Here is a 20,623-nt window from a genome sequence, read left to right on the forward strand (position 1 = left end):
CGATTCTTCTGTTGTGTTACAGTAATAAATAATTTAATTTTATTTTTAAGATGAAGAAGAGATATGCTTTTCTTTCTATCAGCTGGGTAGGAATTTGTTCCTTTATTATTGAAAATAGCAGTTTGAGCTGTCTCTGTTGTGCTGAACACATGATTTTTACCCCTCATTTTCCTAATAGATGAGGAAGCTGGGAGTACCATTGCAGTTAATGATACTGTTCACCGGGGCAAGATTTGTCATATTCTTGCTTACCTGAATGGAGCGTGATGTCATGTTTTCTCCCAATGAAATGAGTGGAGCTGCTCTTTATTTTTGTTTTGGGGGGGTGGTTTAGGTACTGCAATAGCATAATCATATCAAGCCACATGTCTCTCTTAAGTAAATGAAAAATTGGGTATTTTAAGTTGATCTGGAGAAAGATGACAGCAGGCCCATGTGTTTGGATGAACTGATGTCATCAATAGGCACTCTGTTCAATAGAAAAAAACTGAAGGAATGTATTTTGATCGATAATTTTGAGGGAGGAAAATACGAAAATATTTGATATAAAAACCAAATGGATGAGTGAAATGAGAGAGAGATCCAGCTAGTCTGACTCGCAAATGTGGGCACTTTTCACAGTAACTGCTGTGTGTGTAGCCACAGACATCTTGGGATATCCTAGAATGTGGAGGTTAAAGTTGTCATTGGTTTAAAAGTTTTTGTACCTGTTCTTTTTGTTGTGTCCCCATATGTATGTGGGTTTGTTTCTAGAGAGAGACAACCCTTTGAACCTCTGTTTCTGTAACAGACTTTGGCTATGAAAAACAAATAAATCATAATTTTGATGTAGTGTGGGGGGTTTTGTTTGTTTTGCTTTAACAACAGTTTTGTTTCCTGTATTTTGGGTCTCCAGCCTGATTCTTTGATCTAGAGTGGTCCTGTCATTCAGATTTGTCTTTGTCCCCTGCTGCCTGATAGTTAAATTTATAGCTGGCATTCATTTTGACCCCTGTGCCTGGAATTAGCAAATAACTTCTAGTACAGGATATATGGTAGGGACTCTTACCGCTTCTCAGCTATACGTGAACTTGTGTTTAAAAATGTGTGGGTGGTTGGTTTTTTTTCTGGTTGCATTACTAACCTTTCTCTTTTGTCCCCTATTGTAAAGAGTTGGTAAGTGGCTTATCTCCAGCGGATCAGAAAATTAATGATTTATTTGAAAATCTCTTCATAGGTAAGCAGTTTCATGATTAGTAGTTATTAAAATGTGGTTCTGCTCTAAACAGAGGCAGGATAAGAAAAGTTTTACAGTATTTCCTGTTTTCTTATTACTTTTTTACAGCAAATATGAGATGGTGACTGATTAGACTGGAGTTGTTCACATCTGGTAGCTGTTCCAGGCTTTCTGCAGTTGAGATGTGTGGAGCGGATTTCAAATAGTAGGATTTCTCAAAATGGCAGTCTTTAAATAAAACTTTCGTACATAAAAATAAAACAAGTCTGACATTGGTCATATGACCAGATTTAAAATCAGTGCAGGTTCCTCTTCAGCTCTGGTCCCTGGGGCTGGGGTAGGCAGCGGAAGGCGCCCGACCCTTCCCATGCGTAGAGCATTTTAGCCAAGCTCTCACCTGAGATCCCATGTTTGGGGGAAGACAGCAGCAGACTTACTGCTTTTACAACTTCCAATGAGTTTCTCAGCCATAACTGAATCAAAATGAGTCAACTGAGGCAAATGTTACCTCTGCATCTGCAGAAGAGGCTGAAGCTCTTGGGTTTGGCACTTCAGGAAGACTTGACCAGCTTATGGGACTTTTTTTAATCCCTCCTGGGCAAATAAGTCCCATGCATGGGCTTTAGTCTTTTGTAGGTTCTTGTTTTTGTGACATTAGAGCAAATCACTTTTGCTTCTTGGGGAAGAGGGAGTAAATATTTCACCTAAAACACATACTACTTTGGATCAAATAGCAAGTTGGCAGCTGTGGCAGAAATACTGAGGTGGGCCGGGAGCAGAAACACTGTGTGTACTTACTCCCACCCCTATAAATACTCAACATGTATTTTGACCTCTGTCCTCTTTCCCTGTTTACAACTTCAACTGAAAAGTCGGTCGTTGGAGTGAGTTCAAAGGCATTAGCAACAACTGGGTGTAGGCCAGGGTGAAGAATAGATTTTTCTGTGTAAAGTACACAGGTTTTATAATCCTCCAGTGAAGCTGTAATTGTTTGTGCTGTTTCTTCGGGAGCAGTTGCTAGCTCAGCGTGAGAGGTGCTGTAAGGGAAGGAAGGAGAAAGTCCTGGGGGGCTGTGGGTGGGAGGCTGGACTTTTTCCAGCAGAGTGGGCTTGAGGAATGGAGGTCTCTCAGTGTGGACATTTTCTTCATTCCTAGGATGTTTGTCCTTTCCTGTCCCCAACCCATTGCTCTGTTACCTTCGGGTCTTCTGGAGGACATGAGAATCAGTAATGCAGCTGTACAGCTGTGGCTTTTTTGCTGAAACACAGAAAATCTCACCTCACCATCCTTTTGTGCCTGAGGATATTCTCAAACGTTGGTTTATCAACCGTAGCCAAAATGTGATCTAGTAGGGATGAACCAAGGGGCTGAGCGCTGCTTTGGAAGGTCTCTGCAGGGTGTTAGATGGCACGTGTCATGTCAGGCCCCTGGAGGGTCCTCTACGGTTCTTCAGTCCATGACTGTGTGTCGTGTGTGCTGTCTTGATTGCGTTACCATCATGTAAAGCTTTAGTGGCCTAAGAATAGGATCACACCTCTCGAATGTTGCTCTAACCCTTTACGCTGTGTCAGTAATACAGGCTTAACAGAGCTCCTGAGCAAGTCATTGTGCTTGCTTCTCTGTCAAGGAGTAATCCTCTTTGCTTGTAGAAGTGTTATGGTGCTTACTAAATACAACTTAGTACTACTGTCATTTCTCGTCTGAGAGATCTGCCAGCTGGATTTCAAATGTCCCCTTCCCATCAGGTGCACTCACTCTGGTACCTAGAGTAATGTTGATAGAGGTCAAAGCATTGCACATACCCCAGTAATTTTTGTACTTTCATGGATAGTTGTTTAGTTACTTTAACTCTGGGTATGAAGCATATAAGCTGTTAGTGCCAAGAAGTTTGTGTGTATAGCTTTTACGTGTCAAGTGTGCTTTGCAAATACTGAATAATTCATATCTACTACAAAAATAAGAACAAACGTGTGAGCGAATTTACCTGAGACCAGTTTGATGGCTCACATGAATTAAAGTGAGAGCTTGATTCATTCACTGGATTCCTGAAAATAACACTTTGATATTGATCTTCATCCTCGAAGATCTTTCAGACATTAACTAATCTTAACACTACTCCTTGGAGGAAAATATGTTTCAGTTCTGTAAGTGGGGGAAATTACAAGATACTGTTTGTTGGTAATACTGGAACATTTTAATGGCTTCATGTTGCAACGTCAAAGAAGCTGTAAGGTGTCTGTGAACTTAACTTTGAGTTTTTCCTGGTTTTTGTAGTTGTAAAATATTTGAATTTAAATCTTTTAATCTGTTACTGCTATTTAGTAATATAACATGGATCTTTAATGAAGTAAGAAAAAAGTGCAGAATTCTGAAGGATGAAGAGAGAAAAGGAGTAGAGCAGAGCCTGAAGTTTGCAACTGGGTTTTAAAAGTTGTTTCATATTATGAAGACAGCTGGAAAGATGAAAGAGAAGAGTGTAACTTAAGGTAATTTCTAAATTTTGATCTAAGACAGATTCCAATAGTAATTCAGTAGTATAAAAGGCTAATGAGCATTTAGTCTGTCTTTTATACCAACTAAATGTTTTACAATAGTATTGATGAGCCCGTGATGGAGGTTATCAATGGTCAATTAGATGTCAGAACATTGTATATGAAACTTCTGGTGTTTAATGTATGCACATAGCTCAAGACATGCGAACAACCAGAGGGAGGGAAAACAGAAATAGCAAATGGGCATACAAAGTTAAACCGATTTTTGTGAAGTGAAATTCTTATAACGGTGTGGTACAAGATGGTCCTTGGTTTGTTTCCCTTACCCCCCAAAGGCAGGTGGCTGATAGATTATTCTTTCTTCAAAAACCGAGGAATTCAATTCAGAAACACAGAGAAGGGCTGCTTTGCAACAGAAACGTGTAGCACCAAAATCCTTCAGTGAATATAAGAATCATTATGCAACATCACTTATTTCCTATGGCATCAGATTATGCAGTTTCTGAACAGAAGAATGCAAAGCCCTGGAAGAACACAGTAGCATTTTAGCAGATCCAAAAATACCTTACACAGGATAGAGGAAGCATTTATGTATGTAGTGCTGAAAATACAGAGTTATGTAAGCTGCTTATTTCACAAACTGCGCTGTGCAAAGCTGGCTAGCAGGTGAAACAGGAATCAATCTTGCTTTCATTGAAATCAGCCAAAGAGGTCTCCCTCAATACAAGGGAGGGTGGATTGGCTCTTTGTCTGCCTTGTTCACAAAGATGACTTTTTTTTTGCTTTGTTTGTTCCTCATGCCAAAAAAAAGAAGTGGATGCTTGATTTCTGTTTCCAAATCAAGCACTACTTCTCCACCCCCCACAAATTTGTGACCTTATGTTGAAGGAGTTCCTAGATAAATATTTGTGTAGTGTTTGTGGAGGTAGAAATTAATTCCTATGCTGAGAGCCAGTGCAGATGCACAAATTTCAAGAGTCAACACAGTTCTTTTAAGGTGAAGTAACACCTTGGGAATCTATTAAATTTCTTTGGAGGAGTCAAGAGCATGTGAGAAAAGGGGATCTGGTTGACACAATCTGTTGGGATTTTGGCAAGAATACTTACCAGAGACTCTTAAAGAAACGAAACAGCTATAAAATAACAGGGACACCGCTCTTGCAGACAAATGATTGGTTAAATGGTATGAAATAAGAGTAGGGATAAATAGACAGTAATGATGAAACATTTTTCTCTAAAAGGAGTTGTCATATGGCTCTGCTTTGGAGATTGCGCTATTCGTGCTCTTTCCACCTTCCCTTATCCAGATCATTTAGGAACACACTGAAGCAAGAGCATTTAGGCTGTGAGACTAAGGTGTTCACGATAATAAACATGTAAGCCAATTGCAGAGAGTACTGGAAGGCTCTCATGAACTTGGGTGATAAAATGTCAGTCAAATTTAGTGTTGATTAAATACAATTTCATCTTAACATCCTGTACATAAGAATTAGGCTCTGATCTAGCTTTTACTGCTCCAGAATGAGACCTCAAGGTTTTAAGAGATCCATGGAAGTTAGCTCAGCATCCTGAAGCATGCTTAGACACTGGATAGCATTAGAGGAACAGTTAGGAAGGCAACAAAGAACAAAAATGGTCATTATGCCTTGTACACTTCTGTGATGTGCCCGCAGTGAGGATTCTGTCTGTTGTCTTACTGCCCCAACTCTAAGGTGATATAGGAGAAATGGAAAAGATGTAGAGAGGTGACGAAAGACACAGAGCAGCTTTTATACGGTGAATGAGAAGGCAGAGTGGGAATTTTTAGACTTGAAAAAAGATGTTGCAGTGGAGGATGAGATAGTTCATAAAATCACAGCTGGCATTAAGAAGATAAATAGGGTTCAGGTGTCACTGAAACAGTGAACAACTGGTTGTTCAAAGAAAGGAATTAGATGAGAGATGCAAAGTGAAGAATAGTTGTTGTTACCTTATGCAACATACAGTTAAGCTACACAACTCCTTGCCACAGCATAGTGGTTGCCAAAGTGTTCTGGTTAAAAAAATTCTTTGACGCATTTGCACATGAAAAATACTTCGTGGGCTATGGAATAGAAAAATACCACTGTGTGCTGCTGGTGGAGAAAGTCGGTGAGCTGCAGATCACAGGGAACTGGGTGAGACTGCCCTGGGGAGGTTTCGCTGCCTGCAGATCCTTTTCTAGGGTTTTGGAGGCAGGAAATGGGAATAGATGATCCTGTCATTCTGGTGTGGTATGGTTTCTTCTTATGCTGTAGTCTAGGTGCCACTTATTTCTACTCTGACAGGCATAGTTGGAATGTATAAGGTGCATAGCAGACCTCCAGCTGGCTCTATGCACAGAGCTTGAATTCAGCCATTATGAATATTTCTTGGCTGGTATGCCGTACTATTTTTGTCATTGTCAGAAAGGGTTCAGACCAGAAAGCTAGACAGTGTTCTCTTTCTCACTGATACAGCGACAGATAAAAGTATATTACAACCGTAAAATCACTTTTGCCAAAAATGATGCGGCCCTGTTTTAGGATAGACTGAATATATTGAATAAAGGCTAACTTAAATCAGCAGACACGAGTTCAGGCTTCTGTTGTGATAATATGGACATGGCTACATACAGCATAATTACATGTCTGTGGTCTCACATGCTTAATGCCCATGGCTATGTTAAAATATTCCGTTAACGTTTTAGAATGATCATGATAGTTGGGAACCTTAAGCAATTACTGCCACATAGCTCAGGTGATGATTATGGTGTCTGCAAAAGTTACTGATTTTATGTTGTGGTGGCATCCAAATATTTACTGGAGAAAGGAATTAAAAGTATATATTCCAGTCAGTATTCTGCAGGAGGTACAGAAGTACTGTAGTATTTATCTGACAACCAGAAAGAACAGGGTAAAGCACAAAAAGGCCAGTGTTACACCACTCCCGTTTTCCCAGATAAATCTGCTGTTTTCTTGTAGAGGAAGTTAGGGTACATGCATAAATGTGTTCAGAGCTGTACAGGGACAGTCAGAAAATCTCAAGTGGTCAGATGAAGAATTTTCAACTGTTTTATCAGAAATTAATTATGTTTTGGCAATGTCATAATTGTAATATTTAAAAATAAGGCTGGATTGTGGCAGAGCATTCATGCAGGTGTGAGATGGGACGTATGTTGTGATGTGGAAGAAACATGCTTCCTTGAAGGAGCAGTGTGTCTCGAGAAAGAGACTGATTGCTTAAAAAACCCCAAGCTTTTGCCTTGGGCTACTCCACAGTAGGCTTAAAGATTTACCCATAACGTGGGCTAGACTGCACTGAGTTAAGATGGGCTAGCTTAATAGTGTAGTTTCTTTTTTGAAAACCTAACAAAATAGAGGGCACTTCCCTCCCCCCCCCCCCCGCCCCCGGAGAAGGGAAAGAAAGGCAGAGCAATTCTGGGTGAAGCTTCAGGGTATGTTTGCAATTCCTTCCTCTGAATAATGTGACTTCAGAAAAAAATTACCAACCCAAAACCCCTGAAAACAAAGAGGTTGCATTTTGATGATGTGTTATTCATGTTAACTCATTCTCTATTAATAAATCTGCTATTACAGTTTGTGTTCAAAACAACCAAAACAACAGCATTTTCCTCACCAGGAGACTAGGAAAAGAAAAATTTTATTGGAATCCTGTGTAATAAAATCATGTGATTTGAAAACCCAAAGGTCAGAAGTGACAGCCAAAGCTCTGGTACTTGCCAAATCAGCAGCTCTCAGTGCTTTCCTGTGCTGAAGTTGTACAGTGTGGAAGGTCAAGAGATGGGAGAGGACTGTGTATCAACCTGTTGTAGAAATTCTCTGTAGAAATTGAGAGATAATCACAAGGGACAGGAGAATTCAGCTGCAAGATATGTGTAGCAAGATAACTATACCTAACAAGTATGCTTTTTGTGTTTTTGTTAGATTCTAGAATATTTTAAAGTATTGTCCCAAGCCGGGAGTATTGCACTAGTCTTGAGATGATACACATGTGAATTGCAGCCGTGTTGTCAGTGCAGAAGGGTGCAGTTACCTTGCTGTACCTAATGTAGCCGGAAGGAAATCACACTGAATACCACGAAAAAGCAAAGGAACTCCAGGGCTTGAATGTAAGTAGTGATATGGACAGGAATCTCTTCTATCCTTGATATTCGCCACGTATCAGCTGGCTAGTTTCTGCCAACTGCTCTTTTTCAGCCCTTAAACGCGGATCAGACAGTTTCTTTTATTTCCTTTGTATATTGGAAGTACAAGCATAGAATATGCTTGACTGGGTAATAGAGCAAATAGCTCTTCAAGGAAACTAACTTAATATTACTAGACATTTGTGCTGTTAGGAAACTGAGCGGAGACCGCTTTGTACTTACGCAACCTTTACAGCATACTAACATTTTGTTTGTGTGCTGTATCTGGAATTGTGATTTTCTACTCTATTTTTAGCACAGCTCTTTAAAGGAGAAACTTCCATTATGGTCTATGCAAGGCATTTGTTTAACTCTGCCATGTCTTCAAGCCTGACCATTGCTTTGGCGCTCTCATAAATAATGGGGTTGTATAGGCAACCGCGTGCTTTGGTTGCTCTGTGCGTGTGTGAGAACACTTACTAGACAGATGTTTCCAGGAGCAGGCACAGTATTGGGCAACATGAGAGCGTGCCTTGTGATAACTGGTTTACCTGCTCTGGTGCTGATTCAGATAAACTGTCACTTTTCTAATAGTTTTAAACTGCAGTTCAGGCTGTCTGACGTGCTTGAGGTGCAGTCTCACTCTTCCCGGAAGAGGTGCACTTTGTGCTCCTTTTGCCTGGACTCGGTGGGATTTTGTCTGGAAAAATGCTTTGCCTGGAAATGGAATCATTTACAAGAAGTTGTGATCATACAAAATTACACTGAGCCCCAAATTTCCTTATAGACGTAAAATAAATTTGTTAGCTGCGGAGTGCGTGAACTCGTCAAAATAGTTCAAATCAGAGGGCCTGCCTTGAAGTCTGCTTTTGCACCAGCGCTTTGTGAAATCTGAGTATCTTAAATATGCACACAATCCTCCTACGCACCCAGAGCTTTCAGCTTTTGCCTTGAAGACTGCTACAGCAGAAGCATCACTAAGATAGAAAGAATGCCGCTTGACTATGCTCTTCACTGTAAAAGTTAAGGAGGCACATACAGATCATAAACATCTCAAATGGCAAACAGTCGATATATAATGAAACTTTAAACTTTCAAGAAAATGTTTTTCTTTCCATTAAATGAAACTAAGATTTCTTTTATTGGGAAGAGTTCATCAAGAACAATCTCAGCCATATCTTTGGTACTTTGAGCAAAAGAAATAGGGGAGGCATGACAATAAAGCTTGAAAAATGCTCTTCATCCCTTGTTTGAAGAGATGGCAAGGTCAAAGACAACCTAATTTGTGTTAAATCAAATTTTGCTAAGGCGAGAGATTGCACGTTGCAGAAATTACTGTAATATAAGATAATTTAAAAAATTAATTTCACCAACAAGTCAGCATTGATGCATTGTGGCAGAAACTGCCTTCTACCCCCCCCCCCCCCCCCGCAATGTATCTGGACCACTTTACTTCAAGTTGGCTTGATACGAAGTTGTTTTATAAGAAATGCTGTCGTCTCATGCTCTCAAGACAATGAGTTCACTACACCTCTGAAAAATCAGGCTGCTTATCTAAGTACCTAAATAAGGCTGTATCATGCCAGTTTGAAAATAATTTTGTAACTTTTGCATGCCTTGTCTCCCCATGAAGCAGATACAGTGCATATAAAATGGCAGGGCACTGTGCTTAAAGACTTTTTCGTTTGTTTGTTTGTTTGAACAGCTAAGTCTTGGAGAAGGCAACTTGATTTGGTAAGACAGACCTGATGTCCCCGAATCTGTGTGTGTGTTCTTGGCTGGGTTATCATAGCCATGGCTGAGCTGTGTTGTGATAAACCTGCTGCAGGTAGGAGGAAAGGTGAACCTGGTAACTTCCAGAGGTCCTTTCCAGCCAATATGCCAGTGATTCTGTGATCAGAATATACAGCACAGAAAATGCATGTGACTTGCCTAACTTCGTCTTTTTATCGAAATAAAAAAAATGGGATTCTCTGTGTACGCTTGTGCTCTCTGCTGTATTGAGCCCTGATCTCAGCGGGAGGCTGTAGGTGTTTGTAGGGCAAATAATACCAGAGCAGAAGTGAACTGAGGGTCAGGGCGGTCCAGTAGCTATTAGCAGCATAGTGTATATGTTGTGGTGCTTCAGCAACAGGATGGCAGAGAGAGGCTTGATTTTCCAAGCAATACTGAGAAGTACATGAGGGGAGGAAGAGTCACATATGATGCTGATAATCCATTTAGAAACTAGGAAAATATGAAATATGTACAGGAAAACCTGTTCTTTCTCTGTTAAATTTTACATGATCATGCATTGTGAAGTCAGAAAACTACATAGAAAGGTAAAAGCAAAATCCTAGCATTTATTAGATAGTGTATTTTGAGAGTCATGTACCAGCAAAACAATTTTATCCTCCAAGTCTGATTTAATCTTTAATGCACTTCCCATTGTTTAAATTTGAGGTACTTTTGGGATGCTGTTACCCCAAATTCTTGTTTTGGCTTTTACTCTAGGGTTTCTTGTAGGGGAAACTGACTGATGTTTTATTTACGTTGCTTAATATGCTGTGTTATGAAAAGCAGATTCCTCTGTAGAAACACTGGTCACATTTTGCTTTTGCTTAAAGAATCACTTGCCTCTCTCAGACTTTTGGAAATGACCAGGGCCAGTGCCCAGGAGCGCTGAATTGGAGTTGTTTTGGTATTTTTCTGAAATTCTGTTCAGGTTTGAAACTTTTCCCTTTTCTTTATATTGACAACAAAATCTGTGGTCATATAACTACTACTACTAGTAGTAACCATGCTACTGCAGTCACGCTACAGCTTCCCGTGCTGGGGAATCAGTTATTGTAACGCTGGTCACAGGTAGGCCAGGAATAAACAACTCCGAGCTTCCCGTACAAGTCTAATTAAGCTCCTTTACTAGTATGAACTATGCTGCAATTCTTACCTCACTTGCTGTTTTGCTTTCTTTTAAAGAACGAAGTTTACAAACTAAACGACCTTCTTCTAATAAAACTTTTACGCATACCCCATGTGATCAGGCAAAAAAATGGCAACACAGGCTCCTGGCTGCTCCCATTTGCTGCTTCTGCTGTTGGAGAGGGGCTGAAGCCCAGGGCATGAGCTTTTCATACACCAGGCTGGAGGTGTTATCTCTCATCTCTGTAATGACCTCATCTTGAGACGTTATGGGACTGAGCTGTTCCCTTTCGATTGGCTGTGTGCTACCTGGCCACCTCTTTCTTCCTTTCAGTGGCTGTTTGCAGAGCCCAGGACTTTGCACCCAGTGTAACTGATCTTACTTTTTAACAAAATAGTTACTGTTAATGCCATTTTTCCCCCCTCTCAACTTCCCATGGAATTTAAAACTGGACTTTGTTCTGTGTTACAGGCTGAATGTGCTTAATTACTTCTGGCGCAAAGTTAGAGACTCTTGTTTCAGCAGTGGCTCTACCCCACAAAAGTGCTTTGGCAGTGGGCAGCTATCACAGCGTGACCCTCAGCTGTTGGCCTGGCTCTGTAGAAAGGTGGCACTACGCTGGATTGTGGAAAAAGTGTCTTTCAGTGGAGCCCGTAGCAAGAGAAGAGAGGTGGGGGGACTTTTAAAAAGGGATGGCAACTCTGAATTTATATGCAGGCTACCAGGAACTTCATGCAGGGGGAAAGCAGAGCAGTGGGAGGAGATGCTGTTCAGGCTTGTGGAAGGAGGGAGATCAGAGAGGAGAGTATACTGTTCCTGTGAAGCTCTGTAATTCTTAGTTGTTTATGAGGGTGACATGTACATGGTTAGAGAATGTAACATGTCTTGCTACATTGAACTTGAAAGGATTAAACTAAAGGACCAGGATGGTCATAACTAGGTGGGGCTCTGAGGGAGCAGATGCAAACCATCCCTTGGTGGACTTAAGGTACCTGTATCACTGTGATTTGTTTCTCTAACGCCTTGTCTCAAGGGTTTGCAGAGGAATCCTGAGCTTGCGGGCTGTGCCAGACCCAGAAACAGTGACTTGGACTCAAACCATACCTGACCTGGGAAACACCTGGGAGTCAGCTTCAGTCTCATAAATGCTATAGCAACCATGAAGAAACAGCTCTTTGCTGCAAAGTGTCTTTCACAGTTTTGACCTTTAGGGTTTTGTTTAAAACTTGTGGTGTTTATTTACTGGACAATTCCTGCAGTAGGTTACTGAGAGTACTGTGTGAGTGGAGTTTCTGTTGGAATAATTTATTTGCTTCTTTTAGGGCAGTAATTATTTACTAAGTATCAGCAGTTGTCTGGAATGTCTAGTTAATTATCAGCTCACCTCTGTGAAAGTGCGCGTAGTGAAAATACTTAAATAAAAATTTGAAAGTTGTTCTTTTTCCTCTCGTTTCAGGTACTGGGTCCATGTGTCACATCTGAATTGTATTGTACTAATTCTCTAAGTACCAACTCGGACCATCTCCTTGATGCACACTCACAGCATCATGGCCAGTACTCAGGAGCGCCTGAGCTTGTCTTCCTCTCCAAACTCGATCGGCAAAGCTTTCTGTGAAGATAAAGACTTTAGTAGGTTACATGATGAACATGCACCTACTGGAAACCACCCGTCCCCCGAGCTCATAGAGGATGTGCGTGAGAAGGGCTTGCTGCAGGCAGACCTCATCGAAAACATGAGCAGCCCGGTCACTGCAGCAGTGCTGACCAGCATCAGCGAGGACTCTAGGGACCAATTTGAGAACAGCGTGCTGCAGCTGCGAGAGCAGGATGAGTCTGAAACAGCCATTCCTCAGGGCAACAGGAACACTATGGATGGAGAGAGCAACAGTGGAGCGGATGACATTAAAGTTCAGTTCAACAGATCAGGCAGTGGGAGCGGTGGGTTTCTTGAGGGACTTTTCGGTTGTCTGAGGCCCGTGTGGAACATCATAGGCAAGGCATACTCCACAGACTACAAACTGCAGCAGCAAGGTAAGTAGGGAAGCAAACCTTTATTGCTTCTGGGGGAACGTGTGAAGAAAGGAGGAGAGAGGAAAGCAACCCAGGGCTTTTTCCCAGCTTTCCGTATGACCATTTTTGTCTTGTGCAGCCCTATTATGGGTTTGCAAAGAGAAATCCTGCACTGTACAGCCAACAGCCATCATTTGTAGCAAAGGCAGCTCATGATGAGGTCAAAAGGAATTGTCTGTTCTGACCCATGCCTTGGACCACTGTGACAAGGTCTGGATCTGAACTGAGTATTTGTGTAAGTGAGGATCAGAAAGAATTGTACTGAACACAGGGATTGTACCAACTACTTAATTTCTGCAGTTTTTTCATGCCAGATAAAAAACACAGGCATAGGCATTTCTGCTCCTGTGTGTGTATGTGAAGGCTATCTCCAGTTGACCACCAAATAGCAGAAGTACTGCTTCTCTGTGGGCATATTACAGGAACTTTTATGTCTTTTTGTTCAGGAGTGATTTTACTCTTTAAAATGTCATTCAGTATTTATCTTTCCAGAAATATGTCCTTTAATGTTTATACTTCTTTCATTTGGATTTATAAATGTATAAGTGTAAATGTATAAGTGTATAAGAGTGTGTGTGTGAGTATAAATATATATATATATACACACATATATATATATACACACACACATATATATATACACACACATATATATATATATATATATATATATATATAATATGTAGTTTGGGAATGAGCAATGTCTCAGTCAGTTGCATACATATATCTTTAGGGGTTACTGAAAGCTGGAGAGCAGATTATGCTCTGCCTTTGGTGTCTAATTTCTCCCCTAGCACAAGGGGAGGGAAGTGGCAGATGGGAAAAGAACAAGCTGTCATTAGAATTAAGGAGCTGAAATGGTTGAGGCTTATCGAAAATGGGAACAGCCTGGCCACCATACTATACTGTGGGGTAGAAGTCTCCTGTATTGCTGTGATCATGACTCAGTATTAATCAAATGGTTTTCTGGCATAGACAAATTATAAGATACATGGTCAGAAAACCCATTTGAGTGGTTCGTAGCTAAACCCCAGAGTTGGGCTGGGGAACAATTCCTAATATGAGGGAACAGAGCTGTTAAATAACATGTTGGGTGAATCTTCCTTGAAATAAACTTACTACTTCTTCCTAGAGTCAATCGTTTCCAGTTCATAGCTCTGAGCAGGGAAATCCACCTCTGCATTGCAGAATGGCAGGTGCCTCCCAAGCAGCAGCCTCTTGTCTATCAGACCTATGTGCTCAGCAAGAGTTTACTTGGTTTTGAAATCCTTTGGCAAAGTCAGTTCTAAGTTTTGTCTGTATGTTTTAAACTCAGTATGTCACACATGGTTGAGTCTATAAATAAAAAAGTGACTGAAAATTCCTTGGGGAATTAACAGTATTGGGGTGATTTCACAATATGTGGAGTCAGATGTGGTGAGTTTTGGAAGAGACTGCATCTGGCTGGGGAAAGGAAAATGAGCTGCGGAGCAGTCAGATAACGTTCAAAGGAGGCATGGTGTCAGTATGTCTGTTGTGCTTCTTTGGTTTGTATGCTCAGGTTTTTTTAAGTGAAGCTGAAACTTTCCAAGGAAAGGACACAGATCCAGAGTTACATTAGCTGCTTCCAGCAATTCTGTGACTATCCCATACAAGCGCTGTCTCACCAGGTCAGACTTCTCATCACTGGCTGCTGCGGAGCCATCACGTGCTTGTGTGTGCCTGTAAGCTTGGATGGGTAGCTTCAGGAAAGCTACCTGTGAGGCAAAGAGATCGTATTTCGCATATAATTGGGACAGCAGATGCATTGGAGACCACAGTTTAATATGTGCTTTGATGGCCCACAGGGGACACTTTTCCTTTGTATGAAAGTCACGAATAAAAAAGATTGAAGCGCTAACTAATGAAAATGAGCAGCTGAGAGCCTTGTTGTGTTTGGGGGGTGCACGTAGAGCTCCTCTTTGTATGCACAGAAGTATCTTGCTGTTCTCAGTGTCATGAGCATAGTCAGAGCCACAGATTCATGGATGCTTTGCAGTTTGCTGTTGGCATGAGGCCCTTCCTAAAAGGGCAATTTTGAAATGGCTATGGATGTGGTAAAGCTGAAGATTAATTGGGATCTGCTATATATGGCCTGTGTGGTTTAGCTGCATCTTCAATGTCTTCACTGTCATAAATGAGAGTGAAAATAAGATTATTTTTTGTTTAATTTTTTTTTTTTCCTCTGGAGCTGATCAGCTGATCTCTGATGGTAGTAGTACGCTTCTATTACCCAAGGATAAACCTTTTAAAACTGCTTCTGTGGTAAGACTTAAGGATTTTGTCAGAATATTCATGTTCTGTTTTCCAGATGATCTCATTCTTGCTTCTTGCCACCAGAAAATCTTCTTTGTGTGTGTTTCATCAGCTACATACATCAGTTACTAAACTGCTGGCTTGTATGTGATTGCTTTTATTTTTGCTGTCTTTTAGCAAGAGCACAGAGGATGCAAGGTTTGTGTTTGTGCAAGTGCTATGCATTTGCAGAAGACAGGCTGAGTCTCTGGCTCTTCCAGCAGTAAAGAGGGACTTGTGGTGGCCTTTCATTCCCCTGGGAGCTTATTTACAGCTTTGAGCTGGTGCCACAGATCTGTGCAGATGACTTTTTTCCCCTCTTCATGAAACAACTACTTTAAGCCTTATCCAGGAGCAATCCTTTGTGTTGGGCTGAATCAACAACTGGGGTAGGAGTCCAGTTTGGACCTGCAGCTGTGGGGGACTTCACGTTGCTTGCAGATGCTTCCTAGTACTTTTCGCTGCTCACTGGCATCCCTGCTCACCTGATTTGGATCTCCAGCAGGCCCAAACTCTAGGACATGGTGGTGGTGTTGTGGTGTGGTTGCAAGTAGTAAAATATAAATAGGTTTCGTGCCCTTGTCTAATACTTGAGTCCATATTGCCTGTGAAGGCTTGGCTCCTGACTTGGTGAATGGGGGAAAAGATAAGAACAACTTTTACGTGATTCCACATTATCTTCTTGTTGAAATTACTTCTTGGGTTTCCCTCTCAACATCTGAGATGGTAATCAAGAGGAGTGCATTTCTGTGCTTCCCTTGAGGACCCACGATGGGCAGAGCTTTGGTCAGCTGGAAGTTGCTGCAGGGTGGTCTGCTGGTTGACTAAGCAGTGCCAATTGCTGCTGTTAAATGCTCTACCTGCTTGGTGAGTAGTCATTCCTGAAGGGAGTGTTTGCTTTCGTATTGTTCAGTGGCTGCCAGCTGATTATCTGAGGTTTAAGTATGGTTTGACCCGTAAAATCACTCCTGACTGTTTTTCCAGTTGTTTACCCTGATTTCTAAAGGCTGTTGGTGAGTGCTTTTAGGGAGATATACTTAGTTCTTTAATTTGTGTCTACTAGTTATTTAATTTGGATTGTTGAGACTCTAGCACTTTGTAGAAAACACAAACAAGCCTTACTATAGACTCATTAGACTTCCGAGCCATTTCCTTTGGATTAAGAATCTGTCTTCAGGAGTTGCTTTCACCTTCCCTTTCACAAGTTGTGTTTACTGTCATTGTGTGCATTTTTGTGTAAACCTGGAGAGCGAGGTGCTTTACGAAGCGTGCTTGTGTTTGTGGGTTTTTTTGTAAAGCAGAGATGCTTCTTGTCATAATGCCAGTGCTGGCGAGCAGCCAGTCCTGGCAAACGGCAAAAATTTGCTTCAAATAGATTGACTCAATGGCACAGGCTGCTCCTGCGTTTCTTCCCCATGGGAAACAGATTCCCATCATTCTACTCAAATGGTTCTTAATCACCTTAGAAATGCAAGCTCTTGCGTAATTCCTGCTGCTATTACACTTTAATTTATTTAGGGGAAGTATCCCACAGCTTTCTTTAGGCCCAGAAGAGTCTGGAATAAAAACTGCTTCATCCTGGTAGGAGATATCCTTGTCTGTCTTCTGCTGGAGGAGGGGGGAAGCTAGGAGAGCTGTAGCAAGCCCTGAAGTCTGGGCAATCTCAAAGGATGTTTAGCCAAGCAATGTTAATGGACTTTTTGAACAAGGCTGGCAATACAGTCTAGTCTTGATTAGTGTGTCCAGATGTGTTTTCCAGCCACCCTGCTGATCATTGGAGGTGTTACTCTTCTGGACAGGCACTTTCACTTAACTATGGTTAGTCATCATAGCCACGCACCCAACTTCTTGGAGCTGGTTTATGCAAGTCCTTTTCTGTTCCGAGCTGTTGGTTGAGATGACAGAGATCTCAGCATCACCTCTCTCATGCTGTGTTTCTCATTGTACCTGCTGTGTAGATGTGCCGTAGCTGGGACAGCTGTAATTCACCATTCTTTGCTTCAAAGTATTGTGGGCGGTTCAGGATGGGTCTGTACAGGCAGTGGGGAGAGCTTTATAACCTGCTGCCCGGGTGATGTGCATGGTCTCAACTCTCAGCTGTATTCAGCTGGCGGTGTGTTGAGTTCTCTCTTTTCCAGCCTTGCCCATTGCCCCTCTGCAGAACTGGTAAGACTAACTTTGTAATACTGACCCTTGCCAGCCTGTGTCCTTGAGGGTGGTCCCAGGGAGCTGTAAAGAGCACATACACAGGGTAATTTAGATGTGTTTTTTAATCGGTGGGTTTGGGTTGTAGTAGAAAATGCAGGTTTGCACTACTGATGCTAACAAACCCTGGTTTTCAATTGAATGTAGTCCAGTGCTTTTCTCCACCAGCATCACTTTCTTTGGGAAGCTTTTCAGTGCTTGATGTGTTATGGTAGCCAAACAAATCACTGATGCTGGCTGTCTTGAAACATAGTAACATGATCCTGTACAGTGAAAGCATTTTTTTGGATTTTTGTCTTACTGTTGCATTATATGTTACATATGGTTTGGCTCTTTGTTCTTCTTGAAATTCCCAAAGATGTAGGATATTTCAGTGATTGTTGTTACACAGAAACCTCTTCCCTGAATTGTGCCCTTGATGATCAGGGTGCAAGTGAGATATGGGAAAGGATATATCTTACCAAATAAACACGAGATGACTTTGCAGGAAGCGCATGAACTTTTGCTTACTTTGTTTACAGTCTCTCTCTGCCTTTGCTGTTGTGGAGGTTAATGGGTAATGCTAAGGGCAAATTAGAGCTCCTAGGTGATAGCAATATAGTTACCCATTACTGCTCTCAAACTTTGGGTGCTTCAGGGAAATAAATGACAATGTTGCATGCCTTGTACAGGAAAGGCAGACTTCTCACATGTAAAGAAACAGCTATTTCAGTACAACAGAATAGTTTCAGCATTGCCCACGTAAAAATACTGTTCATCAACAAACACAAAAATCAACTGCATTTGCCACCTTCTTTCAGAAGCAATGCATTTGTGAATTAAATAGAAATATGGATCTTCTCAATTTATTTATTAATTTCCTTATTTTCTTTTATTTTCCATATTTAAAGAACTGTCTTTAAATGTCTAAATGTCTAAAGAATTAAATACCAATTATATGTATTGTGACAAAAAATTGCTCAAGTTGTTTGAATTATTATTTTGACTATAGCAGATTCAAATATTTTAAGACAGTGGTCACAGCATGTTTCATGCATCAGTTTCTGTTAGGTTCTTACACAGACAGGCATTTCTTGCTTCAATACCAAAGGACACATTTGCTGGTAGGCAATATTGCCTTCACAGTGTCATGGCATTCTTGAAAATTGAAGGATAGGGATTGTCTGCTGCAAATCAATGGCTACTGGGGTTGCTTAGTTATAATGCATTTCAGTTGAGAGCTGCATGCGTTGTCTTAATATTTTTGTACAATGTAAGGTTGCAAGCGGATATATCAGTATGAAAAACAGACTTGTGTCTATGAAAAAAACATGTGCTGAGGATTGAACTTTGCCCTGCCAAGTCGAAGGAAATTTTTGCTGTAGATTAACAATGTTTTTTTTTCTAGTTCAGTGAGCAGAACGAGCGCTGGGGTCTGGCTTGGGATGGGAGCTGGCTTTCCTTGGCCATGCCTGGAGAGCAGTCATTCAGCAGGAGACATCCAGCTAGGGTCTGACTGTCAGAGGAATGATTTGAGGGAAAGATTTGAATCTGGATCAGGATCAGTCCAGAGACAGTTTGGGTATATAAGTTTCCCTTCAGTGGTGGCAGTATCTAAAATGAACACTTTTGCATAACCCCAGTTGCAGCCCTGGGAACACCCCAGTGCCTTGGAGACTGGACGAAAGAAGGCACGTGTTTGTAGTGTTCTGAAATAGGGATCTGTACAGGCACAACTTTCTTTTATTTCAGAAATCAGTGGGTTACTTGTTGGTTTTTCTGCTAAATAATTTATTCTCTAAACTTACACATTTATTGAGTTACAGTAAATAAATTATTGCCTGCCTTTTATCTTGCTGTTTGTGGGATGTTACGGTAATTTCAAGGTGACTTGCAGACAACAAGGCTTTTTGTTCCATGGGTACAACTGTCTTGAAACAGTTTATACAGTGCCACTGGACCACTCTGGCAGTATCCCTACAAGATGCATGCGGGTACCTAAGAGGAGGAATCGCTTAAGATTTCTTTTGCCTGTTTGACACTGGTATATACAATGGTGGTGTGGGAAGGACCTGTTTCTGTGACTGGTGGTGGTGGTTAACGTGCTTTGTGTTGGGTAACTTGGTGGTTGCTGGTCTGTGTTTTACAACCTGCCACCTCTTTTGTTTCCTAATTTTGCGCTGTTTCATGGTGGGGTGGAAACCTCAATTTTTTTTTTTTGTCAGTTGTCAATGTTAATTTTTTTTTTTTCCCCTCATCTATGATTTTCAATGGAGTCATGTATTTTATAAGAGATACCATCATCATTCAGTTTTGGGCTACAGTACCAGCTCCCTAAATTTCTAGTCCAGTGTCCCTGGTATATCAAATTGCTGCCTGCCAAGTCGAAGTGGCTCACCGGAGTGGTTAGCGCTGGTGGTGCGCTCTGTTGAAAAAGCAGCTGGGAGGATGGGAAGGAACAGGCTGGAGGCAACTGTGATGGGGGAGAAGAGCTGGATGAAAGGGAAGCTGGGGCTGAGCATGTGCGGTGTGTGCCTCAGCTGCGCCTGTACTGGGAGGAGATGCCATCTACCACCCCTGGAAAAGTCTACCTTGTGATATAGCAAGGAAGATGGCTGGTGCTGTCCTGGCGTGATCTTGCAGCAGAACGTTTTTGTGGTCTTGATCTTTTACGTTGTTTCCTTTGCTTGCCTGTGCCTAGATACCTGGGAGGTCCCGTTCGAGGAGATCTCGGAGCTGCAGTGGCTGGGCAGCGGCGCGCAGGGAGCCGTCTTCCTGGGCAAATTCCGGGCAGAGGAGGTGGCCATCAAGAAAGTGAGAGATCAGAACGAAACGGATATCAAGCACTTGCGGAAACTGAAACATCCTAACATCATTGCATTCAAGTAGGTTGTGAAACTTGTCAGAAACATACCTTTATCCAGGGAAGAGCCATTCTCACATGTACCCTAGCCAAGTTTTTAAAATCCAGGGACTAAGCTGTCTGTAGGACAAAATGGGTGGTCATCCTTCCTCTCAACTTGTTGCACATTCTTGTGAAAACAAAGCTATGGACGCTATTCCCACCCAATGCTGTGCTTTGCACACAGGCTCACAAAATGCCTGCTGTGAACGCTACAAATCGGCAGGTGTGGAAGTTGAAGAAAACCCACCTCTGTCATCAGTGAGGTTCCTCCTGTGCAAAGCATGCAGGAAACATTCCCCTTCCTGTTTGGTAAGATGGTATTATCAGAGGCTTACCCAGGCAGAGTAAACAGGTTACTGTCCCGTCCCTTGATTGCCACCTTTGATAGTTGCTCTGG

General features: G+C 41.7%; 1 protein-coding gene across 10 annotated transcripts in view; it reads left to right on the forward strand.

Annotated features, from left to right (window-relative positions):
• The window catches only part of MAP3K13 (mitogen-activated protein kinase kinase kinase 13), an 84,035-nt gene that overhangs the window by 43,616 nt on the left and 19,796 nt on the right, over nucleotides 1-20,623 (forward strand). For 7 of the 10 annotated variants that reach the window (XM_087739693.1, XM_087739690.1, XM_087739697.1 and 4 more), the window contains 2 exons: nucleotides 12,211-12,785; nucleotides 20,023-20,206. In XM_087739693.1, the coding sequence (XP_087595819.1) occupies nucleotides 12,284-12,785; nucleotides 20,023-20,206 (686 nt within the window). In that variant the 5' untranslated portion in view covers nucleotides 12,211-12,283. Of the gene's footprint in view, nucleotides 1-3,538; nucleotides 3,703-7,652; nucleotides 7,838-11,330; nucleotides 11,425-12,210; nucleotides 12,786-20,022; nucleotides 20,207-20,623 lie in introns of those variants that run through there. The other 3 variants (XM_087739691.1, XM_087739692.1, XM_087739696.1) reach the window with 3 other exon arrangements.

The sequence above is a fragment of the Nipponia nippon genome, unplaced genomic scaffold (genome assembly GCF_047370975.1).
Source record: "Nipponia nippon isolate SJK-2023a ecotype South Korea unplaced genomic scaffold, ASM4737097v1 scaffold_7, whole genome shotgun sequence".
NCBI classification, from domain to species: Eukaryota; Metazoa; Chordata; class Aves; order Pelecaniformes; family Threskiornithidae; genus Nipponia; species Nipponia nippon.